The sequence below is a fragment of the Limanda limanda genome, chromosome 6 (genome assembly GCF_963576545.1).
Source record: "Limanda limanda chromosome 6, fLimLim1.1, whole genome shotgun sequence".
Taxonomy (NCBI): Eukaryota; Metazoa; Chordata; class Actinopteri; order Pleuronectiformes; family Pleuronectidae; genus Limanda; species Limanda limanda.
In genome coordinates, this window is record NC_083641.1 from 975960 (window position 1) to 991362 (window position 15403).

At 40.0% G+C, this 15403-nt stretch overlaps 1 protein-coding gene across 1 annotated transcript; it reads right to left on the reverse strand.

Moving 5' to 3' along the window:
- Nucleotides 1–408: 408 nt before the first annotated feature.
- On the reverse strand, nt 409–14000 carry LOC133003335 (phosphatidylinositol transfer protein alpha isoform-like). Its single transcript, XM_061073041.1, has 12 exons — nt 13899–14000; nt 12399–12429; nt 8165–8310; nt 7372–7463; nt 7092–7099; nt 3509–3583; nt 3014–3088; nt 2752–2829; nt 2534–2644; nt 2278–2400; nt 1426–1495; nt 409–1334 (listed from the first exon to the last, which is right to left on the reverse strand). The coding sequence occupies exons 1-11, from the start codon at nt 13913–13915 to the stop codon at nt 1448–1450; spliced, it is 804 nt and encodes a 267-aa protein (XP_060929024.1). The 5' UTR covers nt 13916–14000; the 3' UTR covers nt 409–1334; nt 1426–1447.
- Between the last annotated feature and the right edge of the window lie 1403 nt (nt 14001–15403).

Below are 15403 nucleotides of genomic sequence, written 5' to 3' on the forward strand. Positions count from 1 at the left end.
TTGATTTACTACAAATTCCTTTTCGAAATCATTGTTTATCCTTTTGTCTGCATTTTATTGAATTTGCCACTTATCCCCATCAACCTTTTATTAACAAAAAGTAGCTTTTAAGACTAGTTTTAGCTGTAGTCATCGTTGCAAGTTGTCAAAAAATCTCGCCATTATAAACTGCCCAACAGAAGGTTCCTCTTCAGTTTGAGTAAATAGTAAAGGTATGCATTGAGATGTAAGTGATGTAATTTAATTCCGTATTTCGTGTTTTCTAGTATGTAAAGGCTTTGGTTATGCGTTTATTCTGAAGGATCCAGTGTCATAAGTTGTTGGGTGGGGTCTTGTTTTTCATGGATGTTCATGTATTGGTAACGGCTCACCAGACCATTTTTTACAACAGCAGAAAAATGTACAATCAAGAAATAAATTGTCTTTAATACACATTGTAATTGGATCCACATTAAAACATCAAAATCCAGACAATTACAATGACAGCCCAGGACAAAGGATTGACAGCATAAGGAAGTTATCCAGTTTTAAGTTATCAAGACAGTTAGGCATTAAGGAAAATGCTCAAGCTTCAGGTTTTTCTGACAAAATACAAGCACAGAGTCAAAGCTTGAGCTTAAAGCTGTAATCAAAAAACAGCAGTTGTAATCTTTGTGTGAGGTTAAACCAACCACCAGACCAAATCAGACTATAGAGTATGATGGACATTTTTCTGATGAGGTCTTTCCAATGTAAATACCTCATATGTTATAGTTTGGCCTCCAGTCCCCACGCCAGGATGAATTTCCAGTTTGATGATTTAAAAAAAGCAATATGTGATTTGGGGAGAAATTTGGTAAACGCTCCAGAGCCTACTCTATTTGTAGTCAGTCCTATTCTGTGTAAGTCAATTGTACAATACAAAATAACATTGGAGTTTTTCTTTTTGAACATTTCTCTTGTTCTGGAAAGTAAACAATTGGAAACAACTGGAAAATACAAAATCAAGGGAAAGAACAAAGCCCAAATATATTCCATTAAAAAAAGCACACGAGTACAGTTAATCAGATATGTTGCTTTAGACACAAACCACACGTCTTCCCCAGTTTTTCAAATTTAAGAGGACTGAATAGGCATAAGCAAGAATCGTACAACCCCAAAACTGGTTTCACAAATGCAGTACATAAATACAAACAAATGTTTTACAATAATCAGCTCTTATTAAGAGCAAATTTTATTAGGATATATGTGTTATATTCTTGACTATGCCCATCATGCTGGTCTAGGTCCAGTGTCCGAGGTGAGTAGACTGAGTTTGTTGAAGGAAGTCAAATCTTCCTGTATCAGAGAAGCGCCTGACAAGAGAGAGAAAAAAAAGTCAGCTGTCTTATTCCTCTTCAACATTCTCGGTGTTAAATTGATCCAAAACAAAAGTGAAATACTCACTGGCTGAATCCATCAGCTGCAATCACTTGGCATCATTTGCCAAGCCTTTAACTTCCTTACCGGCCCTCAACTTTGACATAGAAAACAAACATAAATGTTATGAGCTACATACATATTAAAAACATATATTCAGTGTCCAATTTATTAGGATCACCTGTATAATCTGATGCAATCCAATGTAACTGTTCAGCCATAACAAATCTAGTTTCATAGTGTCTGTATTGTTAACACTGTGTGGAAGCTATCATAGCTAATGGTGGTGTGTTTATGATAATAATAATATTAATCATCTTTATTGGTATAGCACATTTCCCTACCAGATGCAACCACTAAAATTTAGCATTGAACCATAGAATCAGAAAAAAATCATATTACTATAAATAAAGGTATATCAGTCACAGTAAAATAACATAAGACAGCTCAAACTGCTAAAAAACCATTGCATAAGAAAATAAAGCATATAGAAATAGCACAGTGCATTTAAAATGCAGCAGGGAGCCGGTTCAAAGCTACATAAAGGCTCGGGTGTAGAGATAGGTTTCAAGCTTTCATTTGAAAATGTCTAGTGAGCTGGCTTAAGTGTTCTCACTCCATAAGATCTATGGTTGAAGAGGTCCTCAAAAAGAGAAAGTACAAGCGCACACACAGACACACAGAGACACTCAGAAAAAACTGTAGATATTCACATTACATGATAATATCTACATCAGTCATGTGAAGTAACTGATCTACAGTTGCTAGTAACTGACAGGACCTTTTTTGTGTTATATCGATGCAATGACTCATTGTGCTTGAATAAGAAAGTGGTTTGGTTTTGAATCATGCAGTGTAAAGTTAAATATGCTCAGTCACCGTATCCAGCTCATTCTTTGTCTCATCCTCAATATGTCGGATGTCATCCATGGACAGGTCGATCCAATTGTCGATCCAGCAGAACAGCTGTCTGTGGAAGTTGGTGAAAATACGCTTCTCCATCTGAACAGAGTGGGCGTGTAAGAAAGACAGCGTGAGAACACACCAGAGAAATAGTTGTGTGGTTGTGTGAGCTACAAAAAGGTATGTGGGTATCAAAAATGCCATACTGATAAAACAAACAACATTGTTTAACCTTATGAATTGCTTTCTCCAGCTTGGTTTGAAATCCACGCCATTTGCATTCAACGGAGACTAGCTTGTAGGCACACATATGTGGACAGTTGGAGTTGTTAGCGAGCTCTTTCTGCAAAGGCAAAGATGCACAGATCACATAAAACACACTTTCCAGGCCTTTAAACTCATATTTTCATTTATTTTTTTAACTAAATGAGCCACAGTGAGGAGTAGTACCTTCCAGTCAGGGCCAAGAGGTCCTCTACCTGTCTTCTCTGACTTAAAGATGGCTGGGTCATGTTCTGGTTTGTAGTCCTAAAGAATGAAGATAACCACAACAATGACATTCAGCATAGCTATGACAAATATGAAGCAACATAATAAGCAGCACATCGATTACACTTAATGTTTTAGTTCATTTGAATCAAATATCCATCAGGGAAAAAACTGATCCCTGCTCATTTCGGAAAACACATGCAATTTTTTTTTTTTTACTTACACCTGGATTTATGTCTTTTCTCTCAGCTATGTCGAGGTAAATTATTTCCCGCTCAGCGTTTTCAAGTCCATGTACCTGCAGCAAGGCAAAGGAAAACAAGTTAGTTCAGTTTCTGGGTAAAAAAATACACATACACACACTTCATGTTTTATGTTAACTATCACTTACTTAGTTTCGCTCATCAGCTCAATCACATTCACTAAACACCATGTACAGCTGGGGCTGGTTGAATTTGACCCACAGTACTGAACAGGGATCGAGCCACTACTGCTATGAAGCCTGGGAGCTTGATTATATATATATATATAAATGTTATATTCATAATTCATCTGGAAAGCATGAAAGTGTGCAGAAATGTTTGTGAATTTCAACCTATTTAGCTTCATTTCACCTGCTGCCTGTGCAAGAAGACCCTATCCTGGACTTCAATATAAACAACACTGTCACCCACCTCCAAGATTGAAAATGTATTTCTATTAATAATTCTAGACTTACATTTTCCTGATCCCCCATATCCGGCTTGTGCCACGTCTCAATCTTGATCAGGAATTTTTCTCCCATCCAGGGATTCTGTAAACATGGGAGAGAAACATGATACATCCATCCACAACAATGCTGGAATCGTTACATTATCTATTTCTGTATCAAAAAGTAACTAGTTAAAAGGGATCCTAACTTTTGAGTTACTTTTATTTGTCTGCTTCAATTTTCTTTTTAATCTGCCATTCGTCAGCTTTATTACTTCTATGTCCCTGAGACCCAGTTTGCCTCAGGACAAAGGTCATATCTAAGTCACAGCTGAACTCCAGAGGCCTTCAAGTCAACACTTATTCAGCAAAAATGTGTTAGCAGTGTGAAACAAAATAACAACTATTTGACCCACAATCTTGCCTCAAGACAATTCCGGTACATTCAATTGGGGAGATTGGTATTGAACCGGCGACCCTCTGGTTGGTTACTGACCCAGCATACTAAAAGTGTACGTGCGCACAAAAGGCAAAAATGTTGTGCCCAAAAAACTGAGAGATAGAAAGAATGATGAATACAAAGAACTTGAAAAAAATGTAGATATATTGCTTCACACTGAATGTGAGGGAACTTGTATCGCCTGTACGTATTTTGATCATCCAAAACTGCAAGATTATTAAATTCTGAAATAATCTGAATTTAAGATTACACACAGCTGTTAACTTTTTTTCTCAATCAGAGGTCTTCAACAGGGGGTCCGCGACCCCTAGGGGGTCCGCGGAGGTACTGCAGGGGGGTCGCAAAATCTTTGGTTGATTAGACAATTTTTTTTTAAATTTATAATTTTTTTTTTTTTTTTTTTCCACGAATTTAAATGTCTTTCAATTAACATGCATCCAACATATTGTGAGGCTGATTTGACCCTCTGCCTGACAACCTCCATCCATCCAAGATTAGATAAGTTGTGTGCTACCCATCAGGTTCTGACATCTCACTAATGTGGGAGTATGTGTGCCATCCACAGATAGCTTGAGGATTCACTGTCTCTTCTACATGTATGTTTAAAATAAAACCATGAATCTGAGTATTACTTTAATAACACATGAAGGACTCCCAGACTATGAGAAATAAGATTCTCTGGTCTGATGAGACCAAGATTGAACTTTTTGGCGTTAATTCTAAGCGGTATGTGTGGAGAAAACCAGGCACTACTCATCACCTGCCCAATACATCCCAACAGTGAAACACGGTGGTGGCAGCATCATGCTATGGGGGTGTTTTTCAGCTGCAGGGACAGGACGACTGGTGGCAATTGAAGGAAAGATGAATGCTGCCAAGTACAGAGATATCCTGGAAGAAAACCTCTTCCAGGGTGCTCTGGACCTCAGACTGGGCCGATGGTTCACCTTCCAACAAGGCAATGCAGACAACTAAAATAACAAAGGAGTGGCTTCGGAATAACGCTGTGACCATTCTTGACTGGCCCAGTCTGAGGTCTGACCTAAACCCAATTGAGCATCTCTGGAGAGACCTGAAAATGGCTGTCCACCAACGTTCACCATCCAACCTGACGGAACTGGAGAGGATCTGCAAGGAAGAATGTCAGAGGATCCCCAAATCCAGCTGTGAACAACTTGTTGCATCATTCCCAAGAAGACTCATGGCTGTCCTAGCTCAAAAGGGTGCTTCTACTCAATACTGAGCAAAGGGTCTGAATACTTATGACCATGTGATATTTCAGTTTTTCTTTTTTAATAAATTTGCAAAAATTTCTACATTTCTGTCAAGATGGGGTGCTAAGTGTACATTGATGAGAAATAAAATAAACTTTTTTGATTTTAGCAAAAGGCTGCAATGAAACAGAGTGAAACATTTAAAGGGGTCTGAATACTTTCTGTACCCACTGTATGTTTATAAATGGCAGTGGCATGGCCATCCTGTACCTTGCACATGTTTAAATTAAAAACATGAATATATGAATGGTGAATGGTGAATGGATTTGTATTTATATAGCGCTTTTCTAGTCTGATGATGACCACTCAAAGCGCTTTACAGTACAGTTTCACATTCACCCATTCACACACACATTCATACAGTGCATCTATTCGCAGCACTTTGTTATTCTATGGGGGGGCCATTCAGGGTTCAGCATCTTGCCCAAGGACACTTCGGCATGCAGATGGTTCAGACTGGGCATCGAACCGCCGACCTTCAGGTTGGAGGACGACCACTCTACCCCTCAGAACAGCCGCCCCATATATGAACCCGTGTAATATTTGAATAGCTTAGTATTGAATGCACAATATCAGGGTAGTTATGTATGTTTATACATGGAACTAGGCCCAGTTTAATATAAAACACATTTTTATACAATATATATCGTAGGCGGTCCCTGCTCCATCTCTCCGCCTATTTGGGGGTCCTTGGTCTGAAAAACGTTGAAGACCCCTGTTCTAAATGATTAAAAGAGCCTCTACATAGAATGGTAAATATTATACAGCGTTAATCATGGGTTATTAGCCGACAGGTCTTTGTGTAGACCTGTCGGCTAATAACCCAGAGGGTGTGTACTGGGAGGGTTCGGTTCGGTTCGGTTCTGTCAGGTCGGTCTGTGTAATACTGGACTCAGTTCTGCACAAAGATCCAAGATCACAGATCTATAGAATCTATATCAGAATCTATATCAGCTGATCAGTCATCATGGGACATCAGGGGACAAAAAAATGTATGTGATCAGTGAACACTTGTTTCCTCCCAATCCTTCAATTCACGTGCATCCATCACATCACATTACGCACGAGTGTCATTTAGATCCATCAGACAATATATATACACGCAGTGATAGAAGATATTATTAAAAAATATTATTGAGTCAACTGTTTAATGGTATTTGAACTTAATTTGCTGTGATTTGTTTTATATATTTTTCAATTGAAGGTTCTTATGGAACAGTTATGTCTAGGATGCACAAATAACTCTGTTAGATGTAATGTTAATGATGAAGTGAATCAATAATCTGGCTTGAATTCACCATATCACGTCAGCATCATCATTTTCCCATCTCAAAACGTTTGCCTGAGAAGTGGCGTACCCATCTCTGAGTGTCCTTTTTGTGACTAACAACTGCTGGAATTTAGTGCCATCAAACAGTTTGTTTAATAAATGGTGATACTTTGTCCCGACTTTCAGACGTTTGGGGTCAGGATCTGCACTACACACAACAAGTTGTCAACTACACATCTCGGCTGATTCTCCGCTCAGAGAGAAAATGAGAAAAAGTGAGCTGAAATGAGCAGCAGTTATCATGATACTCCAAGATACTGCTGTGTTATTTCTATTAATAATTAATGAATTAAATTAATATAAATAATTATTCAAATACCATTCTTAGTGAAATAACTTCATTATGCGTTTCAGGAATAAAAAAAAAAAGTGGGACATTTTAACAATAATAATACCGATAACTGTGATAATTATGGTGACAATAATCGTAAAAATAAATATCACATGGTTCATCTCTAAATGGGCCCATACTTAAAATAAACAGTTAAATGCAAAAACAAATTTAGAAAGTTTACTTCTATTTTAACTTTCATTTAAGAATACTTACTGTAAGGACTGCATAAGAAGAAAGGTTGGACCGTGATGGAGAGTGGGTTGGATCAGAAAGAGAAGGAGAGACAAGGTTTTAGCTGATATACAGATTCAAAGCATCAAGGTTGTCAGCAGAGACATTCCACAACGCACACAATGTAACAGTGGAAGGTCACCAAAAACAGCTGGTGTTAACTGTACAACGGGATGACAAGATGCTGACTGGGGACGAGATGCTGACTAACTTAAAAGCAGTTAACCCTCAGTCAACATGGTACGTGTGTGTGGGGACTCACTGGTTTTGCAGTAAGGATATGCGTTCCAGGCCTCCTCATGAATCTCCAGAGCACCAGTCGGAGCTAATGCACTTATGAAACCTGGCACTTTACTGCAGAGTCACAAACAGAAAGCATGAAAAAAAAAAAACACACACACACACACACACAACACCACAGATACATATTAGGTATGCTTTTATAGCTAAACAGAATTGCTTTCATACAACTTCTTATAGGTTGTTTCTGAAACACATCTGTGGAAAACCTCTTCACGTCCCGACAGCCATCAAAAAATAAAGTTGACAAATAAAAGAAGTGGTGTCTGAGGTCCTTGATATTCAAGGACCTCAGACACAATCATTTCAATCTGATCGATTGAAATGATTGGACGCTGTACCGGTCTGTCATGAATGGACCTGCCTGAGCGTACACCCTGCCTGTGATCTCACTGCACGTGACCAGACTCTTCAGTCGGAGAGACATAAACCGCAGAGATAACAGCCGAGGATAGTGAGAGAGTCACGGCGAAATCGTCATCTAGCAGTTGTCAGTGCAAAGTCATGTGTTTTCAGGGTTTGGGTTTGACAAAAGGGCGTAGGGATGGGATTTATCGCTTGCATATTCAGTGCTTCCCCTGAGAAACTATTTCTGCAGCGGGGCGAGCCGTGTCTGTGGAAAATGAACTGATCCTGACGCAGCAGCAGCAATAATTTTGTATCTGCAAATTTAGGGGAAACCCTGATATTGTCAAAGTGTAGCCAACCGAACCTTTAAGCCTTTATCAGTGTGAGATATGAAGTGCACAACCAACCTCTGCAGGTAGTAGATCTTGTCAGTGTACTGTCCCTTCTCTCCATCCTTCTCATAGGGTTCATTTTTCAACACCTTCACGCCTTCTCCTCCGCCCGTCTCATCCTTACTGGCCTGAGCTACTGCGTACAGCTGGCCCACTTGGTACTGGAGGGAGGAAGGAGTAGAGTTATTGTTGTTTACAGACACTTTTATACATAATTCATTTAATCTCTAGATTATGTGCTGGTGCTTCAACCTCTTGGACAAAAGGAGTTTAATCTGTGAATGCCCCACATTTCCTCAATATGACAAAACGTTGCACAGTCTGAAATATTCCGTGTTTATTTAATATAACTTGTTGTTAAAGGTTTCAGAATCTTCCAACTTTGATAATTTCCAAGTTTATGTGAAAATTTTCAGTCAATACATAAATATCAAAATTAGGAACACACAATAATATTGGAACGTCGTTGGTATCGGCCTAAAGGCTTTAATATGACTGATGACACTATGAATATTTGTTGGTGATAGAATTGGATTGTACATTTTACTCCCTTAATATCAGCCCCAAAAGTTCAGTGTCTGTATTCACTTTGTCAAGTGTTAGTGTTTTTCACAGCACGCCCTCTCACTTTTCATTGCAAGAAATATACAGGTGAAACTAATGATATTAGATCATGTAAATGTGTAGACGTGTTGTGTGAAAGAGGTTCATCAATAATTCCTTCAGCATCTTTCAGCTCATTGTTTTTGGTGAGATGGGCCATGACCTGTGTTTTCATTTTCAGCTATGTCATGCTGATAAACTCTGTTTACAGCTTGTTCTGCTGCCCCAAGTGGCCAAATATTGAATTCGATGCTTACGATTTCCTCATATGAAAAGGTGGCCTGATGTTTTATTTATTTGACAACATTATTCCAACTGGATAATCTAAAAGTGAATGATTCCAAAATGAACCACCTCACTAGCTTCTACATTAGCTTTAGCCTCAGTATGCAGAGCAGCTCACGCATTGCAGAGATTTTGGTGAAGATATTATGCAACTTCAAATGATACAACAACGAACCAAAGGATGACATGACAAGATGGAAAGACACGTTCAAAGAGCTAGTTGTAAGAATTCCTCTGTCCCCTGCTCAGCATTTCATGTGAATGACCGTGAGTTAACCATTTTCCTTTATCACAGACACAGACTTCAGCATGAAGAAACTGCAGAGTAAGCTTTCCGTTCTCTCTTCTTCTTCCTCTTTGTCTTCCTCCTCCACCCCCCAAAGTTCAAGCTCTTCCTGACTCAGGCGCATGTGTTGTGACACTGGAAAGAGTGACTCACATGACCGGTGCTGCCAGCCTGGCTACTTGGGAGTGTCCCTGTGTGTGTGTTTGATTTTGTGTGTGCGCAAGCTGAGAGGTTATGTCCTGCTAGGTGCTTCTAATAAATGGAGGTGCAGTTTGCAAGTGACTAAAGTGACATTAAAAAAACAATAATTTAATGACATTAATGACTATAATAACAAGTGAATTGTGAAATGTGATGACGTCTGCAACTTGTGTAAGAAACTTGTTGCCGACTTTCCACCGAGCTGATGTTCTAAATCGAGATGACGTTCACGTGAATTTTCCCAGGCACAATAACTTGATTGCAGGGAAAGTTGCGTTTTAAAACACACACAACGCAGACGTTGATTGACATCATGAATATATAAATATGAATAAGACAAACTGCAAACAGACAGTAATACAGTATTGTCAGAGGAACAGGCCTTGGTCATATAAGGAACATATACCTGGGCCTCAGCTTCACACTGTAACTTTACCGTTTAGAATTTCTAAAAACGCTTTTGTAGTTTTTGCCAATTATACAAACTGACGTCAGGTGCCCCTAAAAATAGATTATGATGTAATGGAACTTACTCCATTAATGATCACGTTTATATGTTATCCACATCATGCATTTTATGATCACTGAATGTTCCTTATTAGATTAAACCTGCTTACTTCTCGTAATAAAGAATTATTATACTAAATTACAAATCTTCTGATCAATCAGGAATAGATGTGGTTTGAAATTGTCAAACAGGCCTTTACATGAATTCACTACATGCTAACAATTGTGGGGGCAAAGTTATTGAAATATGATCGGTGATACAGTATAATAGGTAAGTGGTGTTAGAAGGAAGAAGCCACTACGGCTAATCATCTTGCCAGGATTTATTAACACTGAAACTGTGTGGATTTGTGTGAAAGCTAAAGAGACGTTAAAACCTGTGCTACCGTTTGCAGTTGACCTGTACAAAAATGTTGTCCTCCTCAGATACAGAGCACTGCTTCAGGCTAGCAACCTGTTCTGGTAGCTCTGGGATGTTCAGCCCTGCCACTTGAGCATGAACTCAAAAATGTGACTCGTCGGGAAGAACCAGTACGTCTTCCCTTTGTCGAGATGTAATTACCGACCTTTAAGAGGAGATCGGAAGATGAATTTCAGCTGTGAACAACAGAAACTGGCGGAACCTGAGCGGAGGTCGTCACGAATACTGGAAAAAACATGTTGAGGCCGTTCTTTCAGCAGAAACCTGTGAACCTGCTGGTTCACAACAAGGAATCACTGACACAAACAAGGTGTGCGGCATAGGAATAAACATGATCCTGATTAATAATTGTGTTATAATTAATGGGAACACAAACAACTGGAGCATTTCAGTCACCCGTAAATAAAAGCATGACACTACTATTCCAGAAAAAAATAAATCTGTGTCTGCTTGTTGAAACACGTTTAAAGCCTTAACTGTCCACTAGTCTTCCCATACATAGCTGCAAAGTAACTATGCAGTAACTTTGCACTTCATATATGTAATTTTCATTGTATATATTAGAACAAATATAAAAACGACATGCTTTCTGCTACACGTTCAATGAATCAGGGCCGTAACCGACAGCTATATTTACATCTAGATGTAAATATATATTTACATCTATATTTAGGGCCTTTTTCTGTATTACAAAGGATCTGTTTACTGATTCTACACATCAGGTTTAGTCCACCTGTCACGAGTCTGAGGAAACAGTTAAATAAGTATCTGCTCTGGTTCTGAAGGTGCTTTGTCAAGTTTAATACATTTATCCAGAGGGTGTGGTTATGATGTCATCGGGGTTATTGAGTCTTAATCGTTCAAATTTAATTTAAGTGAATGGTTTTCTCTATTAAAAATTCCGAAAGTAATCGGACTAAATCATGGAAGGCAACAATTTAGATATTTGTTTTATTTCATGTTAGTATCTGTTTAGCGTCATCACTTATGACGGCTTACTCAGATTACATAGCACACACCTATTCCATTAATTTCTAATCCAGCTCAAGTTGCTATAATGGTTTCACTTGATCTCTCAACAACACAGGAATTCAGAAAAAAACATCTTAACACTAAAACGGATCAGAGGAAAAGCTCATTCAACAAACTGTGATCATGTGGGTGAGTGAAATCCTGGGTACTGCTCAGAGTGAAGTTATGGAAAAACAACAGTTCAGTATTGTATGGAAGATTTGATTATAACCAGAATCAAGCATTGGCCATAATAGTAAACGGGAAGGGGTTGATAGTTTTCCCACAGAGCACAAATCGAATAAGATGGCAGCAAAGCACATACCTCCGCCATGTAAATTAAATAAAATCTGGCCCAAATTTGGTGCAGCTTGATTAAGTTCAATCAAGCTGCACCAAATTTCACACATTAATAGATATCAGTTCCCAGGTCCAGTAGTTTTGTGTAATTGTTCTTACAAACCTGGACCTGATATGAAGCTACAGTTAAGTGTTGCAACATCTAAAAGGCAGTCTACTGAGACCTATTGTGGCATGTGCAAAACCTACTCTGCTCTGCTGTGCCTTTATATAGGAAGGAGGAAAACTGCAGCACTAGGTGTCACTAAGAGAGAAAAACAACAAAGGATTTATCAACTGACACCAGAGAGATGGCCAATTGCTACTGAAAATGAGAAAATCCCTGCAGGGAAAGTTGTGATTTAGAGGAAGTGAAGACAAATCCTCAAATACTTTTTGAAATACAAATTGAGAAGAAAAATACAAAGGTCTGTGGTTCAGTGATTCTATGAGGCACAACCGTCTGAACATAGCTTTACCAAACATTTGAAGTTGAATAGTTTAACTGGGCCCTTTACAACACATTATATAATATTGATGTCGGTTATCATGACCTGTCCCTGTTTAAAACAATGAGTAACTAAATGAGTCCTTACCTCCTCCACTGACACAGGCAGGACGATTCGGCTACAAGAGAGAGAAGACAAAAGGTATTAACTCACAGAAAGACATCTCACCCTTCGGAGCGGATCTAGAGGGTGTGGATTTAAGCTCAACACATTGGAGAAAGCAACAGGAACAAAGTCTACGACATTAGCTGTCATTCAGGGGTGACTGACACAGTAATGTTAACACCACACCTCTGCAGGAATCAATCGAAACTTTACTGGTCATGTATCCAAGCATTCTGCGGCCGGCACATGCAGCCACAAAAACAGCAATGATAACAATATGGTTGTGTGTGTGTGTGTTCTTTGTGTACCCAGCTCTTGCCTAAGCCCATACAATAGCTAATGAATCGCCACCTGTTGCCAGTCTTGCAGGGCCTGAATATTTCATGGCAACAGATCAGAGTAAGAGAGGAGGCTCCTGTGCATGAACTTGAAGGCTGGTGTGGTGAAAAGGATACTGTGTATGTTGTGTTACCCGGCACCGTTTACACAGCACGGCCATAATGTCTCACCAGAAGGGTCCAGTGCAATTTTTGAGACACAGGAGAATCATCCGAAGCCCTATAATTCATCATGGCTGACTCCTTCTCATGCACTTTACACTGTGATCATGTGACAGCCAGCCACTGAATGATGTTCCAGAGATGATGTGCATGAGGCAGGGCTGTCAACCCCACCTGGCTCAGGAGTTGCAAGGGTGTAGTTTTATGTAATTTTGAATGGACTGCTAATTCATTCACTTATTTTGATCAAAGGCAGGTTTGTTAATTTTCTGACTTAAATCCCAAAGAAGAAAAACATGGAAAGAAGAGGAAGAACAGATCAGATCTTGACTCGGGAGCAGTCAGGAAGAACAGGCTGATCCAGACAGTGAGTGATGGTAATGCACCTTGACATTGGTTGCCACCGCCGACAAATAAACAGAAGAAAGAAGAATACCAAGATTCCTGATATTTACTAAGCTCAATGACCCCAAGTTCTTGGCACACATTTTCCAACTTCAGGGGGATTTTTCAAAATACATTTACTGGCATTTATATCTTTTCTGCACATCAGAGGTATTCTCCACCTCAGTGCCTCAGAGAACAAATAGAGTGGCAGTTGTTCGCACCCATGATTTCCTCCTCACACCAAAGTTCATTGAGCTGTCAAAACGATTTCACCGAGTTCCAACGGTTATTCCAATAGAAAGGTAAACCTATCCTTACCGAATTGACATGCACGCAAATACTAATACACGTAACTATAGCATGTGGGGATGTTGCTCAACATGAAGATGAACTTCAATTTGCTTGAAATTTCAAAGGAGTTCCGATGAGCGGTCCACGTAAACAAACCACGCACGGACGGGCTCAGAGAGAAAGGCAGCATTTCCCAGTCCACCTGTGTTTAGTGGTGACTTGAGAAAGGCTGAACAGGTTAACACCAGGGGAAAGGCTGGTTCCTCTCTTGTAGCTGATACGAAAAGGAAGTTGTGATACTCACTATTCAGTTATCAGCATGTTGACGGTGTCGAAGCCCAGAACAAGAGACTTTCACTCGGATCACGGAGCTGCGCTGGCCGCTGGACGGTGTCTGTCAGCCGGACTCCACTTCCTGAAAGTACCGGCTAAGTGAGCGGAGGGGCGGGGCTTGGACTCAGGGGGACACACCCACCTTCAGTTTCAGGTAACTTCGTGTTGCGTTCACGTGCAGTTGGTTAATCATTATGAAGTCTTTACATCAGGAACTTGAAGGTGTGATCATCGCTTTCGGTGCAGGAAGCTAACGTTACTGCTGCCACTGCACCTGATTCTACTTTAAATCTCTTTTAAAGGCCAATCTAATCTAGAAAGAGAAAGAGACGTGATTTTTGCAAGACATAACGTTTCCTTTGATCTATGAAGACTGACACTGCAGAAGTGGAGTTGTTTGTTTACGGCTTAGCATCAAAGGATTCATGGTCCATATATGTCCGCGTTACAGAACATCGTGTTTTAATGGCGTGTAATCAAACTTTGACGCCACGGTCACCCTGTTTGACGAAAAATCGATCTGTGAATAACTTTGTATCTCCATCTTGTTGTGATGACACTGATCTCAAGTTGAAGTTGATCTGATGTAAGCCCTGGGCAGGGGCGGCTCCTGGCATAGGCGAAGTAGGCGGTTGCCTAGGGCGCAAAATGCCGAGAGGGCGGCACAAGGGACTGATTTATCATGACGTGACACATGCAATATAAACCAAAACATTCACATCACAACATCATCTTCTAAACCCGGGGACGCACCGGAGATAGAAGCGCAGCGAGGCGCCACGAAAGCTGTCCGCTTCCTTTCCGCGCCCATGTTAAATAATTGGGCTGTTCGCACCGGCAGCGTTGTGCCGGGAAGCTGCGGGCAGCGCCGCGGCCGGCTCGCGATCTGCAGCGAGGGTTCCGGGGTCTGTTCTATTTTTTTCGCTCGCTGCGAGCAAATCGGGCCGGAAAACACACTGAAAATTTATATATTTCAAACGATCTATCATGTCATTACAGATATGATGTCGGAAATGGCAACAGTGTTGTAAGTGCTGTTGTGGCGATCTCAGGGTATTCTGCCGTGACTTTAATCCAGGACACCGGCAGAGTTGTTTTCTCAAACATACTTTAAGGGCCGCCGTCATTTGCGATCTCGGGCAGCTGATCTTTTTCTTAAACAGACCTGCTGGATTCACCTGGTTTTTTTGACAAATGGGTCCGACAAATACCGTGCTGGTTTGTGGTCAGCGAAAAAGTGACGTGACCGAGACGAGCGTCTTGACATGCATAAAGCATGAGTCATAACGCAGAGGATCCGGTAATTTTTCAAAATAAAACGGTTTTATTTTGAAAAACTACCGGATAATAGATCAAACAGAAAACATGTAAAATATTTATTCTTTCTGTGCGGCCCGGTACCAAATGACCCATAAATGGGCCTGTTGCCCTGTTGATTACAATAAATAGGTCTAAAAAATATATGTATTGTGTTTG